This window comes from Dryobates pubescens, chromosome 4 (assembly GCF_014839835.1).
Source record: "Dryobates pubescens isolate bDryPub1 chromosome 4, bDryPub1.pri, whole genome shotgun sequence".
Classification (NCBI taxonomy): Eukaryota; Metazoa; Chordata; class Aves; order Piciformes; family Picidae; genus Dryobates; species Dryobates pubescens.
In genome coordinates this window covers 32,130,273-32,144,983 of record NC_071615.1, presented here as the reverse complement: position 1 = coordinate 32,144,983, position 14,711 = coordinate 32,130,273, and the positions used below count along the sequence as shown (strand labels likewise).

General features: G+C 51.5%; 1 protein-coding gene and 1 non-coding gene across 7 annotated transcripts in view; both read left to right on the top strand.

Annotated features, from left to right (window-relative positions):
• The window catches only part of CDK14 (cyclin dependent kinase 14), a 147,698-nt gene that overhangs the window by 41,877 nt on the left and 91,110 nt on the right, over positions 1-14,711 (top strand). For all 6 annotated transcript variants that reach the window (XM_054161029.1, XM_009904763.2, XM_054161030.1 and 3 more), the window contains 4 exons: positions 1,122-1,201; positions 4,259-4,353; positions 6,420-6,482; positions 10,283-10,406. In XM_054161029.1, the coding sequence (XP_054017004.1) occupies positions 1,122-1,201; positions 4,259-4,353; positions 6,420-6,482; positions 10,283-10,406 (362 nt within the window). The remainder of the gene's footprint in view (positions 1-1,121; positions 1,202-4,258; positions 4,354-6,419; positions 6,483-10,282; positions 10,407-14,711) is intronic.
• Positions 9,153-9,265, top strand: LOC128897220 (small nucleolar RNA SNORA17). The gene has a single exon (XR_008462239.1). It is a non-coding gene; the product is annotated as a small nucleolar RNA SNORA17 (small nucleolar RNA).

Genomic DNA, 14,711 nt, shown 5'->3' with positions numbered 1-14,711 from the left:
ATGTGGATGCCCCTTCCCTGCAGGTGTTCAAGGCCAGGTTGGATGAGGCCTTGAGCAAGCTGGGCTGGTGGGAGGTGTCCCTGCCTGTGTCAGGGGAGTTGGAACTGGGTGATCTCGAAGGTCCCTTCCAACCAAAACTGGTTTGGGATCCTGTGGTACTTGGGGCCATGGTGTAGTGGCCATGGTGGTGTTGGGTTGCTGGTTGGTCTGGGTGATCTCAGAGGGCTTTTCCAACCCAAATATTTCTATGATTTTATCATTTATGTGGGGAAATTTGGCATGATGGAAGTGAAAGCAGCCAAACACATCACCAACCAGAGTGACCTGCTGTGAAGCTTGGTCCCTTGAAGCACAAAACATTTTTAATCTTTTAAATGAGAGTCATTCCTAAAGCCAGCCTGGGCCACATAGGCAGGAATGTGCCTCAGGAACAGTCCTGGCCCAGTGGGAAACAGCCAGAATGACCTGAGAAGTATTTGCCATCTCCCACAGCTTTTTGAGGGTGATCATTGTGGGGGTGCTGAGGTGGGAAGGAGTCAGTCAGCATGGCCATGGCTGTACTGCATGAAAAGCATCAGGTTTTGCTTTGACCAATGTGATCAGATCAAGGGCAGAGACTTTAAACAATTTTACAACGTGGTGCCTCTTAACTAGGTTTCAGTTTAGTGCTGTGATAGAGGGGAGGCAGAAGATTGGACTCCCAGAAAAACTGAGATTGTTCCTTGGGTTGCATCTGAGAGTCAAAACATGAAGCTGGCATTCTGGAAGCTCCAGAGAGTTTCTTGCAGTGCTCTGAATGGGTCACTGGCACTGACAAGAGATACTGAAGCAGGACATGATGGGAAACAAGGAGAAATAGATTCACAGAATGCATCAGGTTCCAAGGGACCCTCCAAGATCATCTTGTCCAAACCCCCTTCAGACAGCAGGGCCACCCTTGCTTGCCCAGGATCACATCAAGTCTGACCCTGAATGTCTCCAGGGACAGGGCCTCAACCACATCCCTGGGCAGCCTGTTGCAGTGTTTCCCCCCTCTCACTGCAAGGAGCTAAAATGCTGTTTCTGCTTCCATTTGTGGTGTTTTATGAATTCTTCCTTCCCCTCCCCTCTTTCCTTTGCAGGGTAAATGGAAAGCTGGTGGCACTGAAGGTGATTAGATTGCAGGAAGAGGAAGGAACCCCATTTACTGCTATCAGGGAAGGTAAGCCCCCCTTAGCACGATGACTCATGGGGTTTGTAAGCACGTGTCTTGTTTCTGCACTGTGCTATAGGGAGCAGCTGGAGGATTCCAGTTCTGTGGCTGTGCTCTCATGAGGAGGACAAGAAGTTCAACATGAGCCAGCAATGTGTCCTCATGGCCAAAAAGGCCAATGGTGACCTGGGGACATTCAGAAGAGTGTGGCCAGCTGGTTGAGGGAGGTTCTTCTGCCCCTGTACTCTGCCCTCGTGAGGCCACAGCTGCAGTACTGAATCCAGTTCTGGGCTCCTGAGTTCAGGAGGGACAGGGACTTGCTGGAGAGGGACAGCGAAGGACTACAAAGCGAGGGGTCTGGAACATCCTGGTGAGTGCCACAGGCTGAGAGCCCTGGGGCTGTTTTGTCTGGAGAAGAGCAGCCTGAGGGGGGATCTCATCACTGCTGATCAATACTTCAAGGGTGGGTGGCAGGAGGATGGGACCAGGCTCTGTTCAGTGGTGCCCAGGGACAGGACAAGGGGCAATGGGCACAGCCTGGAACATCAGAAATTCATCTGAACAGGAGGAGGAACTTCTGTGATTTAAGGGTGCTGGAGCCCTGGAGCAGGCTGCCCAGAGAGGTGGTGGAGTCTCCATCTCTGGAGCCATTCCAAACCCACCTGGATGTGTTCCTGTGTGACCTGCCCTGGGTGACCCTGCTCTGGCAGGGGGTTGGACTGGATGATCTCCAGAGGTCCCTTCCAACCCCAGCATTCTGTGATTCCATGATCCTGTCTCAGAAGGGTGTAAGGTGCTGTGTGCTGTTTTCTTGGGGAGGTTGGGTTAATACTGGGGGTTTTATGAGTTAATGAGGCTGGGATCACAAATAATGAGAATACATCCTGTGGGGAGAAATGGGAAGTGTGTGGTCAGTGTGGTCTCCCTTAGGCAGTCCAGTTTCAGTGAATTGCATTCTGTGATATGCAGGATCCAGGAGAGCAAATCTGCTTCCTTGTAGGGAATGAATTCAGGTGTGTGAAGGGGAAGTGGCAGAGTGCAGGGCTGGGGACTGCAGGACTGAGGGGGAAATTTCTGCATGTTTGTTGATGGGTCTGTGCTGGAACACAGAACGTCCTGAACTGCTGAGATTCAGCAAGGCCAAAGGCTGGGTCCTGCACTTGGGCCACAACAACCCCATGAAGGCTCCAGGCTTGGGGCAGAGTGGCTGGAAACTGCCCAGCAGCAAAGGCCCTGGGGTTGCTGGGTGACAACAGCTGGAATGTGGTGTGCCCCAGGTGGCCACGAAGGCCACCAGCATCCTGGCCTGGATCAGCAATGGCGTGGCCAGCAGGAGCAGGGCAGGGATTGTCCTCCTGGACTCAGCACTGGAGAGGCCACACCTTGAGTGCTGGGTTTGGTTTTGGGTCCCTCACTACAAGAAGGACATTGAGGGGCTGGAGTAGGTCCAGAGAAGGGCAAGGAAGCTATGGAAGGGTCTGGAGAACAGGGCTGGTGAGGAGCAGCTGAGGGAGCTGGGGTGTTTAGTGTGGAGGAGGCTGAGGGGAGACCTCATTGCTCTCTACAGCTCCCTGAGAGGAGGCTGGAACCAGGTGGATGTTGGGCTCTTCTCCCTAGGATCAGGTGATAGGAGGAGAGGAAGTAGCCTCAAGTTGTACCAGGGAAGGTTTAGATTGGAGATGGGGGAAAATTTCTTTGCTACCAGAGTGGTCAGGGATTGGCACAGGCTTCCCAGAGAGGTGGTGGAGTCTCCATCCCTGGAGGTGTTCAATAAAGGTGTGGCCATGGCACCTGTGGCTATGGTTTAGTGGCCATAGTGGTGTTGGGTTGATGGTTGGACTGGATGATCTTAGAGGGCTTTTCCAAACCAAACAATTCCATGTTTCTCTGTTTCTCAGAGTGTGAGGCTTGGGCTGTGCTGTGAGCCCTACAGGGAGCAGAGCAGTGGTTTGCTGATGCTGCTCAGGTTGTGGGTAAGAGCTGGCTGCAGTCCATCTGCCTTGGCTTGCTGCTGCAGTGAGCAAAGCTTAGAGCCCAGCTCCTCTGGGAGCAGCAAAAGAGCTCCTTGACCAGCACCAGCAATGAGGCAGCTTGGCAGGAGCTCCTGAGAGATGAGAGCATCCCCTTGTCGAGGGGAAGTGTCTGGTGGGTGTTCAGGCAAACACAAAGGGTTTGCTTTAGCTATGCAAATGCTAAATGGGGCAGTGCTGAGCGTTGGGGCTTTCAGCAGCTCAGGTCGTGAACTTGTGTACAAATCCCAGCAGTGCCATCAGGGCTGGCATTCACTGCTGGAGAACGGCAGCAGCCCTCTGCCCTGCTTGGTGCGCTGCTGGAGGCTGCTGTCAGGGGCCGTGCGAGAACAGGTGGCACAGCAAGCTCCTGCCCCTGCAAGCCTCTGCAATATTTTGCCCAAAGTGGTGTAAAAAAACCTTTATGTGTTGCTGTGCCTCCTCCAAACACTTAGGGAAAAGGAATTCCAAGGACTGCCATCTGCTTGTTGGCATTTCATACCCAGGGTAAAGAAGCGAAGCAGAGTGGCAGCAGTTCTGGAGCAGCAGGATTTGTCTTCAGAAACACTCGGCGAGTCCTAGCACCTCGGTCCCACTGCTGTGAGCTCTTGCACTGCCTTTTCAACAACAGTTTAGGCTTTTTACCTTAAAAGAAGGCAACTTCATGTGAAATCTGAGGGTGATGCTCACAGAACACATCACTATTGTTCTCTTAAGGACCAGTGGGGGAGATCACAGAACCACAGAGTGGTGGGGTTGGAAGGGACCTCTGGAGACCATCCAGTCCAATCCCCTGCCAGCATAGGGTCACCCAGGGCAGGTCACACTGAAACACGTTCAGATGGGGCTTGAATGTCTCCAGAGGAGGAGACCTCTCTGGGCAGCCTGCTCCAGCACCCTTAAAGCCAGGGCTGAATAGGTTCAGATCATCCAAGTCACTGGAAAAAGAAAGAAAAAGAGGCAATAGGTGTAAAACCCTTGGGTCAGTGTAAAACCCTTGGGTCAGTGTAAAACCTTTGGATCCTTCTGAAGATGACCTCTGTGGTTTGCTTTCCAGCTTCTCTTCTGAAAGGACTGAAGCATGCCAACATCGTGCTGCTCCATGACATCATCCACACCAAGGAGACCCTGACACTCGTGTTTGAATATGTGGTGAGTGAAGTACCTGTTGTTCTGGGAGTGGTCTAGAGGGTGCTGAATCTGCTGGACAAGCTTCCCATGCCATGGATGACCAGTGGTCAGGCCAGAATTACCCTTGGCTTCCTCCAAGAGAACGGAGGCTGTAAGAGGTGATGCTTTGTAGTGAAGTGGGCTACAAGTGGAGGGCTAGGCTACACCAGATTCAGAGGTGGGGAAGTGGCTGCTGGGGCTCTTGTAATGTTCAGCTGACTTTTCAGAGTGGTTCCATACTCTGCTTTCTGGCTGTAGGTTGTTCATGACCACTCTTTCAGTCAAGAAGTTTTTCCTGATCTCCAGCCTAAACCTCTCCTGGTTCAACCCCAGGCTATACTGCATCCAGTAATATGAATGTGCAGAGGCAACACTTAGAATCACAGAATCACCAAGGTTGGAAGAGACCTCAAAGATCATCAAGTCCAACCTGTCACCACAGACCTCATGACTAAACCATGGCACCAAATGCTACTTACAATCCCTCTTGAACACCTCCAGGGATGGTGACTCCACCACCTCCCTGGGCAGCCCATTCCAGTGGCTAACAACTCTCTCTGTGAAGAACTTTAGAGTTCCCCATTGCAGTCTCCAAAGCTGGGCTGGGGGACTGAACCACCTCTGTCACTGGCCTTACTGAGGTCTAGATCTGTGATGTCTCCTCTGGTTCTTTTTTAACACCTGTGCCTGTGCTGGCTCAGTAATCTGAGTGTCTGGGACCAGCAATATTCCTGTAATAGCAATTCCATTGGGGAATGCCTGAGACCTAACAAACCTGAGAGGGGCTGGGTTCAACTGACTTAATGGGGCTGACATCATGGAGCTGGTGCACTGTTGCCATTAATCACTGCTGCCCATTTCCAACACTGAGGGAGATGTCCTGATTAAATTAGTGCTGGCCTCTTAGTGATCCAGGGGCTGCCAAAAATGGAAGCTTTGGGTCACACTGGGCTGGCGACGGTTCCATTGGGAAATGAGTGCTGATGGAACAGCTGAGGTGGTCAGAGGGGCTGCTTTCAGCACTGACCCTGAAAGAGGACAATGCAATTTAACTTCATGCAGCACCTTTCCTTGCAAGAGTGCATCCCAGTGATAGGTTAAAAGCTGAGAGCAGGAGAGCCTCAGGAAGCAGCCCTGGCAGTGACTGAACTCTCTGGACACCTGGAATTAGAGCATGAGTGTGGGGAGTCTGTCAGCTGGGAACATGACACAGCTTTGGACTTGAACCTTGGAGGTGGGGGGGGCAGCAGCAATAAAAGGCAGTCTTTAAAAACTGTCTGACAGATGAAGATCAGGAAAAGTTCATTGTTCACAGAAACATCTTGGTGTGACTGTGGCAGTGCTGAGCTGAAAACAGTGCAGCATAGAGAGGAGCTGGTCAGGAGGACACTGGGGATTTTCTGTTGTTTTTTAATTCTCCATTTATTTCTCTCTCTGAGAGCCTTGGGGCTGAAGAGCAGCCCCAGAGAGGAGCTGATCAATGCTCAGCAAGAGCTGAAGGTTGGGGAGCAAGAGGATGGGGCTGGGCTCTTGTCAGTGGTGCCCAGTGACAGGACAAGGGGCAATGGACACAAACTGGAACCTAGGAGGTTTCACTTGAACTTAAGGAGAAACTTGTTTGGTGTGAAGGTGCTGGAGCTCTGGAGCAGGCTGCCCAGAGAGGCTGTGGAGTTTCCTTCTCTGGAGAGCTTCCAAACCCCACCTGGATGTGCTCCTGTGTGACCTTCTGTAGGCGATCCTGCCTTGGCAGGGGCTTGGACTCAGTGATCTACAGAGGTGCCTTCCTACCCACTACCATTCTGTGATGCTGTGATTCTGTCACGAATTTACCACGTGCAGAATGTTAGGAGAAGAGTGAAGAATTGCCATGTGGTGATGTTCAGAGCAGTCAGCCTCCAGGGCTGCCAAACCCCACGTGTGTGTGCTGTCTGTGGCTGAAGAGTCTCCCCATTTGCCGTGTTCCCTGCCTGCTCCTCAGCAGGATGTTTCTTGCTGCACTCACACGGATATTAATGCTTTTTTTTGCTCTCCATCTGACTCTCTTGCAGCACACTGATTTGTGTCAGTACATGGACAAGCACCCTGGAGGGCTTCACCCAGAGAATGTGAAGGTAAGAGCCCAGAAGAGCAGGCATTAGAGCAGCAGTAGCTGCTGCGTGTGGCACGTCACCTCAGGTGGTCCATGGGAACTGATGGATAGCTGAAGGGAGGGTGCTTGGCACAGCAGCCATGGGTTACAAGAGTCTTTCAGGACATTCTTCATGTAAGCATCTCCCAGAGTCTGCCTCCCTTACTGGAAGGAATGTCTTCCTTGCAGACTGGAGAGCTGGAAGAAATTCTTGGTGGTGAGAGTGGGGAGACCCTGGCACAGGCTGCCCAGGGAGGTTGTGGATGCCCCCTCCCTGGAGGTGTTTCAGAAACACGTGGCCATGGCGCTTGCGAACGTGGTTTAGTGGCTGTGGTGGTGTCAGGTTGATGGCTGGACTGGATGACCTTAGAGGGCTTTTCCAACCCAAACAATTCCAGGGTTCTATGATTCAGTATCAGATCTTTCCTCATCTCTCAGCTCCGGGCTTATGATAAAGCATTTCCAGAGCTGATCTCACTTGTAAACCCTATTTTACCCCCGCTCTGAGCTATCTGCTGAGAATCATCCCAGAGGATGGAGGAGGGAGTTTATTAGCAGGATGTAATGGAAAGACAGATTGGGAGAGACCTGATCCAGTTACTTCCTGGGAAGCCAGCCAAGTGATTTGAACATCAGAGGGGAGCCAGTCAGCGCTGCAGAGTGTGCAGAGATCCCCCTGATGCTGTCTGTGACACTTGTCTTGCACTTTGGCACCAGTCTCAGTGTTCCACCTTGGAAGAATTTCAGTCATCAGTCCTCACACTGGGAGCTTTACTCCAGTCTTTAATTTCCTGAAATTGAGAAGCTCATGCAAAAAAAAGAAAAAGCAATCTCTCCTTGCTGGAGATGTCAGGAAGCTTTTGTGATTCAAGAAAGGATAATGTTTGCAAAAGAGCACTGAATTAGGGCTCTGGGCAGTAACCGATGGTTGTTGTGCACCACTGGCTGTGGAATGCAGACTGGGTAATTTCTGTGGCGTTTCACTGGACCTGCTGGCTTCCACAACTCCCTGGAAGGAGGCTGGAATGAAGTGGGGGTTGGTCTCTTCTACCAACTAACAAATGATAGAAGGAAAGGAAGTTGCTTCTGGTTGCACCAGGGGAGGGTTAGGTTGGAGGTGAGGAAAAATTTCTTTGCTGCAAGAGTGGTCAGGGATTGGCACAGGCTGCCCAGGGAGGTGGTGGAGTCCCCATCCCTGGAGGTGTTCCAGAAATGTGTGGCCATGGCGCTTGGGGCCGTGGTTTGGCAGCCATGGTGGTGTTGGGCTGGATGATCTTGGAGGGCTTTTCCAACCTTGGTGACTGAGACTCTATGAAATATCCTGGTGACAGAAATGTGCTTAGGCACCTGCAGTGTCTGTATCAGAAGGACCATGGACAGAAGCAGTTGTGTCTCTCCAGGGATTCTCCCTAACCATTGTACACAGCCTGGGGAGCTGCCAAGTCTGGAGAGCTACCATTTGTTGCTAACTCTGAGTGTGCTGTGTACGGTGTGAGAATTAGAGAGGAAAGATGAGGCCATCAGCTCACAAGTCCCTGTTTGTAGGCAGAGCCTCATCTTCTCTGTGGTTTTCAGGGCATCTTTCTGGTTTCCCCAAACTGAAGGCAATCACTGAACCCTGAAGATGTGGCCCCACAGGGGGCTGTGTTTCTGCTGGAGGCTACCGCTGCTGTCTTGCCCCTGCTTGGAGCTATGAGCTGCTCCCTATGGCTGCACACCTTGGTGTGTACCACAGCACAGAGGGGTACAGGACTTGCTGCTTCTCTCCTTGTGTTGTTCCTCATGGTCTGACCTACTGAGATCTGTTCTCCTGGCTTGCTTTCCTGCAGCTGTTGGTGCCTTTAGAGACAGCCCATGCTTCCTGACCTAGCAGGTGAAACATCTGGATTGCTTCCTGCAGCAGGAACTCCACTGCTTCTGCTGGGTCATGGCAGCAGCTGACCTCAGCAGTGATTTGTTTTTTTAATGATGGTGTTCATGCTGTTGTGTTCCTGTCTGCCTGGTGCAGGGCTCCTTCCAGTGGCCTTTTGCCTTGTCTTCTTGGTTCTCCTGACCCTTTGTTTGCAGCTGCCCTGAACAGTTTTGTGGAGTTGTATTCCTGTTCTAAGGTGTTTTTTAGTTCATTTCAGCACAGCCTGTGAAGAGGCAGCTGTCTTTAACTGCCTTTAAACTCTCCAATATCACCTTTAATTTAACTGCCTCTGTTACCTATCTTGTTACATCCCCAGGAATGGAAGCAAATCCATATCTGGTGCTTTTCTTCTGCAGCTGAGTCCATTTTCTGGGGCTCCTGTCACTGGAGGATCCAGTAGCTGCGAGCACAGGCTTGCATCTGTCGTGCCTGTGTTGCTTGTTTGCCTTTCTGCCTCAGCAATGAATCTGTGCAGGGAAGCCAATTTGCTCTTTAATTAGTGCTGCTGCACGGAAATAGCTGCAGCCCTTGGGGAAAGCATCCTCGCTTAGGTTCTGTCCTGCCTTTTCCCTCTGCTTGCAGTGTTGGAGGTAAACAGTGATTTGTGTGAGCAGCTGACTGCAAAAGCCACCTCTGACAAACCAGGAAGACCTTTGCTTCTGAGCCCTGCTCCTCAGTCTGAATGACAGCAGGGCTGTCACCCAGACAGAAACTGTCTCTTGTCCCTTGATTCCTCTCCAAATCTTCCCTTCAGGCAGCACAGAAGGCTGCTGTGTCTGCTGTGACCAGAGGGAGAAGGAGCTTCCAGTCTGTTCTTATTCACAGAGTCACAGAATGGTTTGGGGTGGAAAAGCCCAAACAAGTTATGCCTTAGGTTAGGTTGGAGATGGGGAAAAATTTCTCTGCTGCAAGAGTGGCCAGGGGCTGGCACAGGCTGCCCAGGGAGGTGGTGGAGCCCCCATCCCTGGAGGTGTTCCAGAAATGTGTGGCTGTGGCACTTGAGGACATGGTTTAGTGGGCATGCCCCTCTCTGGACCTGCTCCAGCCCCCCATTGTCCTTGGAGAGGTGATTTATAGAGCCCAGTTCAGAGTACAAAGTTACATGGTGGGGGCTCAGTTAGGTTCCTCTTGAAATGTTTCCTGGTTTGAAGGGAAAAATCCAACTTTGAACAACAAAAATCCTGCTTCAAGTTAAAAAAGTCCTCCTTGGATGGAATGAAATACTTCTTTGAAGGAATAAAATACTGTTTTAAAGGGGAAAAAATCCTACTTTGTAGGAATAAGTCCTACTTTGAAGGAATAAGTTCCTATTTTGAGGGCAAAAATCCTATTTTGAGGGCAAAAATCCTATTTTGAAGGAAAAAATCCTACTTTGAGGGGAAAAAAAATCTACTTTGAAGGAATAAAATCCTGCTTTGAAAGAAAAACCCCTCCCCTCCTTCCCTCTTGCTGTGGCTCCCTGGCATTGCTGTTCTGCCATTAATTTCCTCTTTGTTTTAGCTGCAGTGGCCCTTCCCCCCTGCTGCTGTTCCCTGTAATTAGAGGTGACATGCAGCTGTCCCCAGGCCACCTCCTCATCTCCAGGGCCACGTGGGTGACTGCAACACACTGAGGGCTGGGCAGGAAGGGAGCCTGCTGCAGACGCCTTGGGTTGGTGCTGTTCTGTGTGGGGCAGGGCTCTCAGGCTGGGCTGGGAGCCCTCCCAGCACAAGGGGTTTGGGTGGAAATCTGGTTGTGTTGAGTGTGGGTGGGATGAAGGAGAGTTTGGGAGCACTCTTGGTACCCAGCCTGCGTGGGGTGGAGCAAATGAGCTGTGGCTGTGTGCACTGAACATTAACAGAGGTGCCTGCTGTCTGTCCCCTCTCTTGCAGCTGCTGCTGTTCCAGCTGCTGCGTGGCCTCTCCTACATCCACCAGCGCTACATCCTGCACAGGGACCTGAAACCACAGAACCTCCTCATCAGCGACACGGGAGAGCTGAAGCTGGCAGACTTTGGTAGGCAAGCAGTCAGTTACCAGGCTCTGCTGTTCCTGGAGGGGTGTCAGGCAGATGGGTCCAGTCGTTTCCCATCCCACCCTCCAGCTCTGACCCAGCCCTGTGCCTCAGGCATCCCTCCATGGAGATAGTTGCAGGGCTGTCTCCTGAGCCAAGGCAGTGATGGTGGGCAACACAATGCTTGATGAAAAGGTAGCAGGTGGAAGGCAAAGCCACTGCAGTTCTGCCAAGGAGGGGAACCCTCAAAGGGTTTCATTTCATTGGCTGTGGGACCACCAAATTAGAATGGCAGAATCACAGAATGGGTTGGGGGGGACCTTCATGATCCAACCCCTTGCCATGGCCAGGGACACCTCCCACTAGCCCAGCTTGCTGAGGGCCTCATTCAGCCTGGCCTTGATCACCTCAGGATGACCAGGGAATCCACAACCTCCCTGAGTAGTGTGTTCTGGTTCCTCACAGACTCAAGTTGCACCGGGGAGGTTTAGGCTGGATGTGAGGAAGAAGTTCTTCACAGGAAGAGAGATTGGCCATTGGAATGTGCTGCCCAGGGAGGTGGTGGAGTCACCATCACTGGAGGTGTTTAGGAAGAGACTTGATGGGGCAGTTGGTGCCATGGTTTAGTTGATTAGATGGTGTTGGGTGATAGCTTGGACTTGATGAACTCAAAGGTCTTTTCCAACCTGTTCTGCTCCATTCCATTCCATTCCATTCCATTCCATTCCATTCCACTCCATTCATTGTCCAGACCTGCATTCACAGGGCTTGTCAGAGGAAGGGGAAGTAGTCCTGCTCTGCTCACTGGAAGGTGGCTGTAAGAATGTAAACTTCAAAAAAGGCCAAAAGGCTGAAATTTCAGTAGTGGAGTCCCCATCCATGGAGGTGTTCCAGACACATGTGGCCGTGGCACTTGGGGCCATGGTTTAGTGGCCATGGTGGTGTTGGGTTGATGGTTGGACTGGATGATCTTAGAGGGCTTTTCATAGTATCATAGTATCAGTCAGGGTTGGAAGGGACCACAAGGATCATCTAGTTCCAACCTCCCTGCCATGGGCATGGACACCCCACACTAGATCAGGCCAGCCAGAGCCTCATCCAGCCTGGTCTTAAACACCTCCAGGGATGACCCAAGCAGTTCTGTGACCTTTCTGCAGTGGTTTTAGGCACTGTGGGACTTTCTCTCCTTCCTGTGGGTCAGCTTCTCAGCTTCTGCTTCCAGCAGGACTTGTGAAGCAAGCTGAAAACTTGGCTTCTGTAAAGTGCCTTTGATTTTTAGGACTGCTGCCCACCACGGGCTCCACATTTCAGGCAGCAGCAGTAATGAGGGAGCCTTATGTGCTAATTGGCCATTTCACTGTTAATGTAGACATGGATTATTTTTTTTTTTTTTGGTATTTTAATTTGCATTGCTGCAATTAACAGCTCAGTGTGGGTTTGCTGTGCTGGAGAGCAGCACTGGAGGTGGACAGAGGTGGCAAGAGCAGGGTTGGGACTGTAAGGCACTTGGAGAAATGGTGTCAGAAATAATCATTGGCTGCTTTCCATACATTTTCTGTTGGTGCTTTTCAGCACTTGGAAGGTGCCAGAAGCCTTCTAAAGCTGTGCTTGTCTTAGTCTCTGGAAGAGGAGACTAAGGGAGACCTCATCTCCCTCTACAACTACCTCAAAGGAGGTTGGAGCCAGGTAGGGGTTGGTCTCTTCTCACCTCACCAAGTGACAGGAGAAGAGGAAGCAGCCTCAAATTGTTCCAGGGGAGGAACCCTTCCTGGAATGGGTTCTTGGGCATGGTCACAGGCTGCCCAGGCTATTGGTGGAGTCACCATCCCTGGAGGTGTGTAAAAGCTGCATGCTGGGGGACATGGTTTAGTGGCAGTGGCTGAGCAGCAGTGGTGGGGTCGTGAGCCCTGGGTGAGCTGTTGGACTCTCTGATCTCCGAGGTCTCTGCCAGCCTCCACAGTTCTGTGATTCTGTGCTGCTTAAAAAAAACCAGAAAGGCATTTCCCTGGGAGCTGTCATCTGCTTGAGCCCTCAGGCCCTGAGGGGAGATGAAATATCTCCATATTTTATTGTTGTAAAGCTGGGGTTTCTTTCTTGGCTCCATGACCTCATAAAATTGCAAAACCAGATGGGCTCCAGTTCTCTTCTGAGAACCAGGATGAAAAATGAGGAGGGATGAGGTTAAATTCTGAGGGGCCATGACCCCTTTCATTGGAGCCCAGCCCTGTGCTCTGTGTGGTGCAGGCTGTTTCAGCACTGGGTTACCACAGCCCTTCTCCCACCTTCCCAGCACACCAGGCTCCTCTGAAGGAAGGTGTGAAATGCAGCTCTGATTCTCTTCATGTCTTTCCTCCCAGCAATGCCTAATTTGCAGAGAGGTGCTTGGAAGGGGAGTCTCTCTGGGTTGTGCAGTTGATCAGTGATGTGAGGAGCAGGCTGGAGATGAGAGCAAGGCTTGCTTTGCTTTCATAATGCACTCAAGGCAGGGCAGAACCCACCCAGAAATCAGCTTCTGTCAGAGGCACACTGACTGCTGGCACAGCCGCAGAGCAAAGGCCTCCTAGCCTCCCAGGACCAGACCTTCAGCTGATGGCTCAGGAGTTTACACAGTATCAGCAGCAGGACTGAAGGTGTTCGCTGGGCTCCAGGTTTGTTTAATCTGCTGGCTGTGGGACATCAAATCCTCCACAGCAGGCTATAGTGAGTGGTAGTTGTTGAATAAACAAGGTGAGAAAAGGCTGCTGATGCCTGAGGTGGACTCCAGGAGTGGCTGTGGGCCTCTGTTTCTCCTATAGCAGGGCTCCCAGACACGGATCATCATTGGGAGTGTTTTTGTTCAGGTGCTGCCTGCTTTGCTTTCCTCCTCTTTGTGCTGGAGCTGCCAGGAAATGAAACAGTGGTGGGAAGGCTCAGCAGGCAAATGAAAAGGGAGAGCAGAGAGCCTTTGTCAGATTAAAAATGGATGAGCTGTGAAAAATGGCTTTCTTCAGGACAGAGAATAAGGGAGACCACGGCTGGAGTAATGGTTGCTATCAGTAGTCATTGATCTCCAGCCCTGCCGTTGTTTCTCAGAGGAAATGAAAGTGTATTAGGATGTCTCCTAAGGAAATGAAGTGCCAGAATGATCCCCCAGCCCGTGCTGGGAATTTGGCTGCCATGGATTTGTTTATTGCCCCCTTGTACAGATCACAGAATCATCAGCTCCTGGGGGCTGGAAGAGCCCTTTCAGACCACCCAGTCCGACCGTTCTGTAACTGCCAAGGCTGGGGTTAAGCCATGGCCCTCAGCACCACATCTCTGCTTCTTGGAAGCAGGGAGGAAATTCTGTACTATGAGGGTGATGGAACATTGGAACAGGTTGCCCAGGGAGGTGATGGAAGCCTTTTCCCTGGAGACATTCAAGGTCAGGCGTGATGGGGCTCTGGGCAACCTGATCTAGTTGGAGATGTCCTTGCTGAGTGCAGAGTTTGGGCTAGATGACCTTTGGAGGTCCCTTCCTGTTCTGAGGTTCCCTCTGTGTATTGAACACATGGCATGGCAGGGTGTCCTGAGCTGCTGAGATGAGTGGATGAGTTAGAACCAAGGCATGGTTCATGGCTGCTGCCTGTGCAAGCCTTGCAGGCTGTGATGCATCCAGCACCTTCTTCATTCAGTGTGCGCAGTGAGGGCCAGAGCATGAAGTGCTGGAGAGCATTCCCCAGTGCTTGTTCTCCCCAGAACTGCACACAGCTTCCCAGCAGCTCTGACACAGCTTCACTTCCACTGGCTGGGCTCTCTGCTTGGCTGCAGCAGGAGGATAGCTGTTGGCCTTTTGTCTTTGGGAAGGCACAGGAACTGGAATGGGAGTTGGCTGGTGGTAGGAAGCCCTTACTCCACCTTCCCAGGCTGGAAAAGTGCTCAGGCAGCAAGATGTAAATATTGTGTGCTCACCTGGGCATCTCTGCGTGGACCTTTAGGCTCTTCTGCACACTGGCCATTCAGGGGTTGAAGTTTGGATGATCCCTCCTGAGCTCTGCCTGTTCCAGACGGGGCTGCCACTCTTCCCGTGGTGTAGCCATGGAAACAGACAGGGAGCCCTTCAAGAAAGTGATGGAACATGCTGGGCTAATTACTCCAGCCCTTCAGTTCTCTGTCACTTGAAGGATATGGTTAAATGAATTTTGCATGAGTAAGCACATCTGGATGTGGAAAGGGTGGCAAACAGGGAGCAAATTTTCTTGCAGAAGGATATTTGAAAAAACCCACCCTGGTAGCTGTCACCTAGAGGCACCTGGAGCATCCAAACAAGAGCTGCAGGAGCTTGGTAGT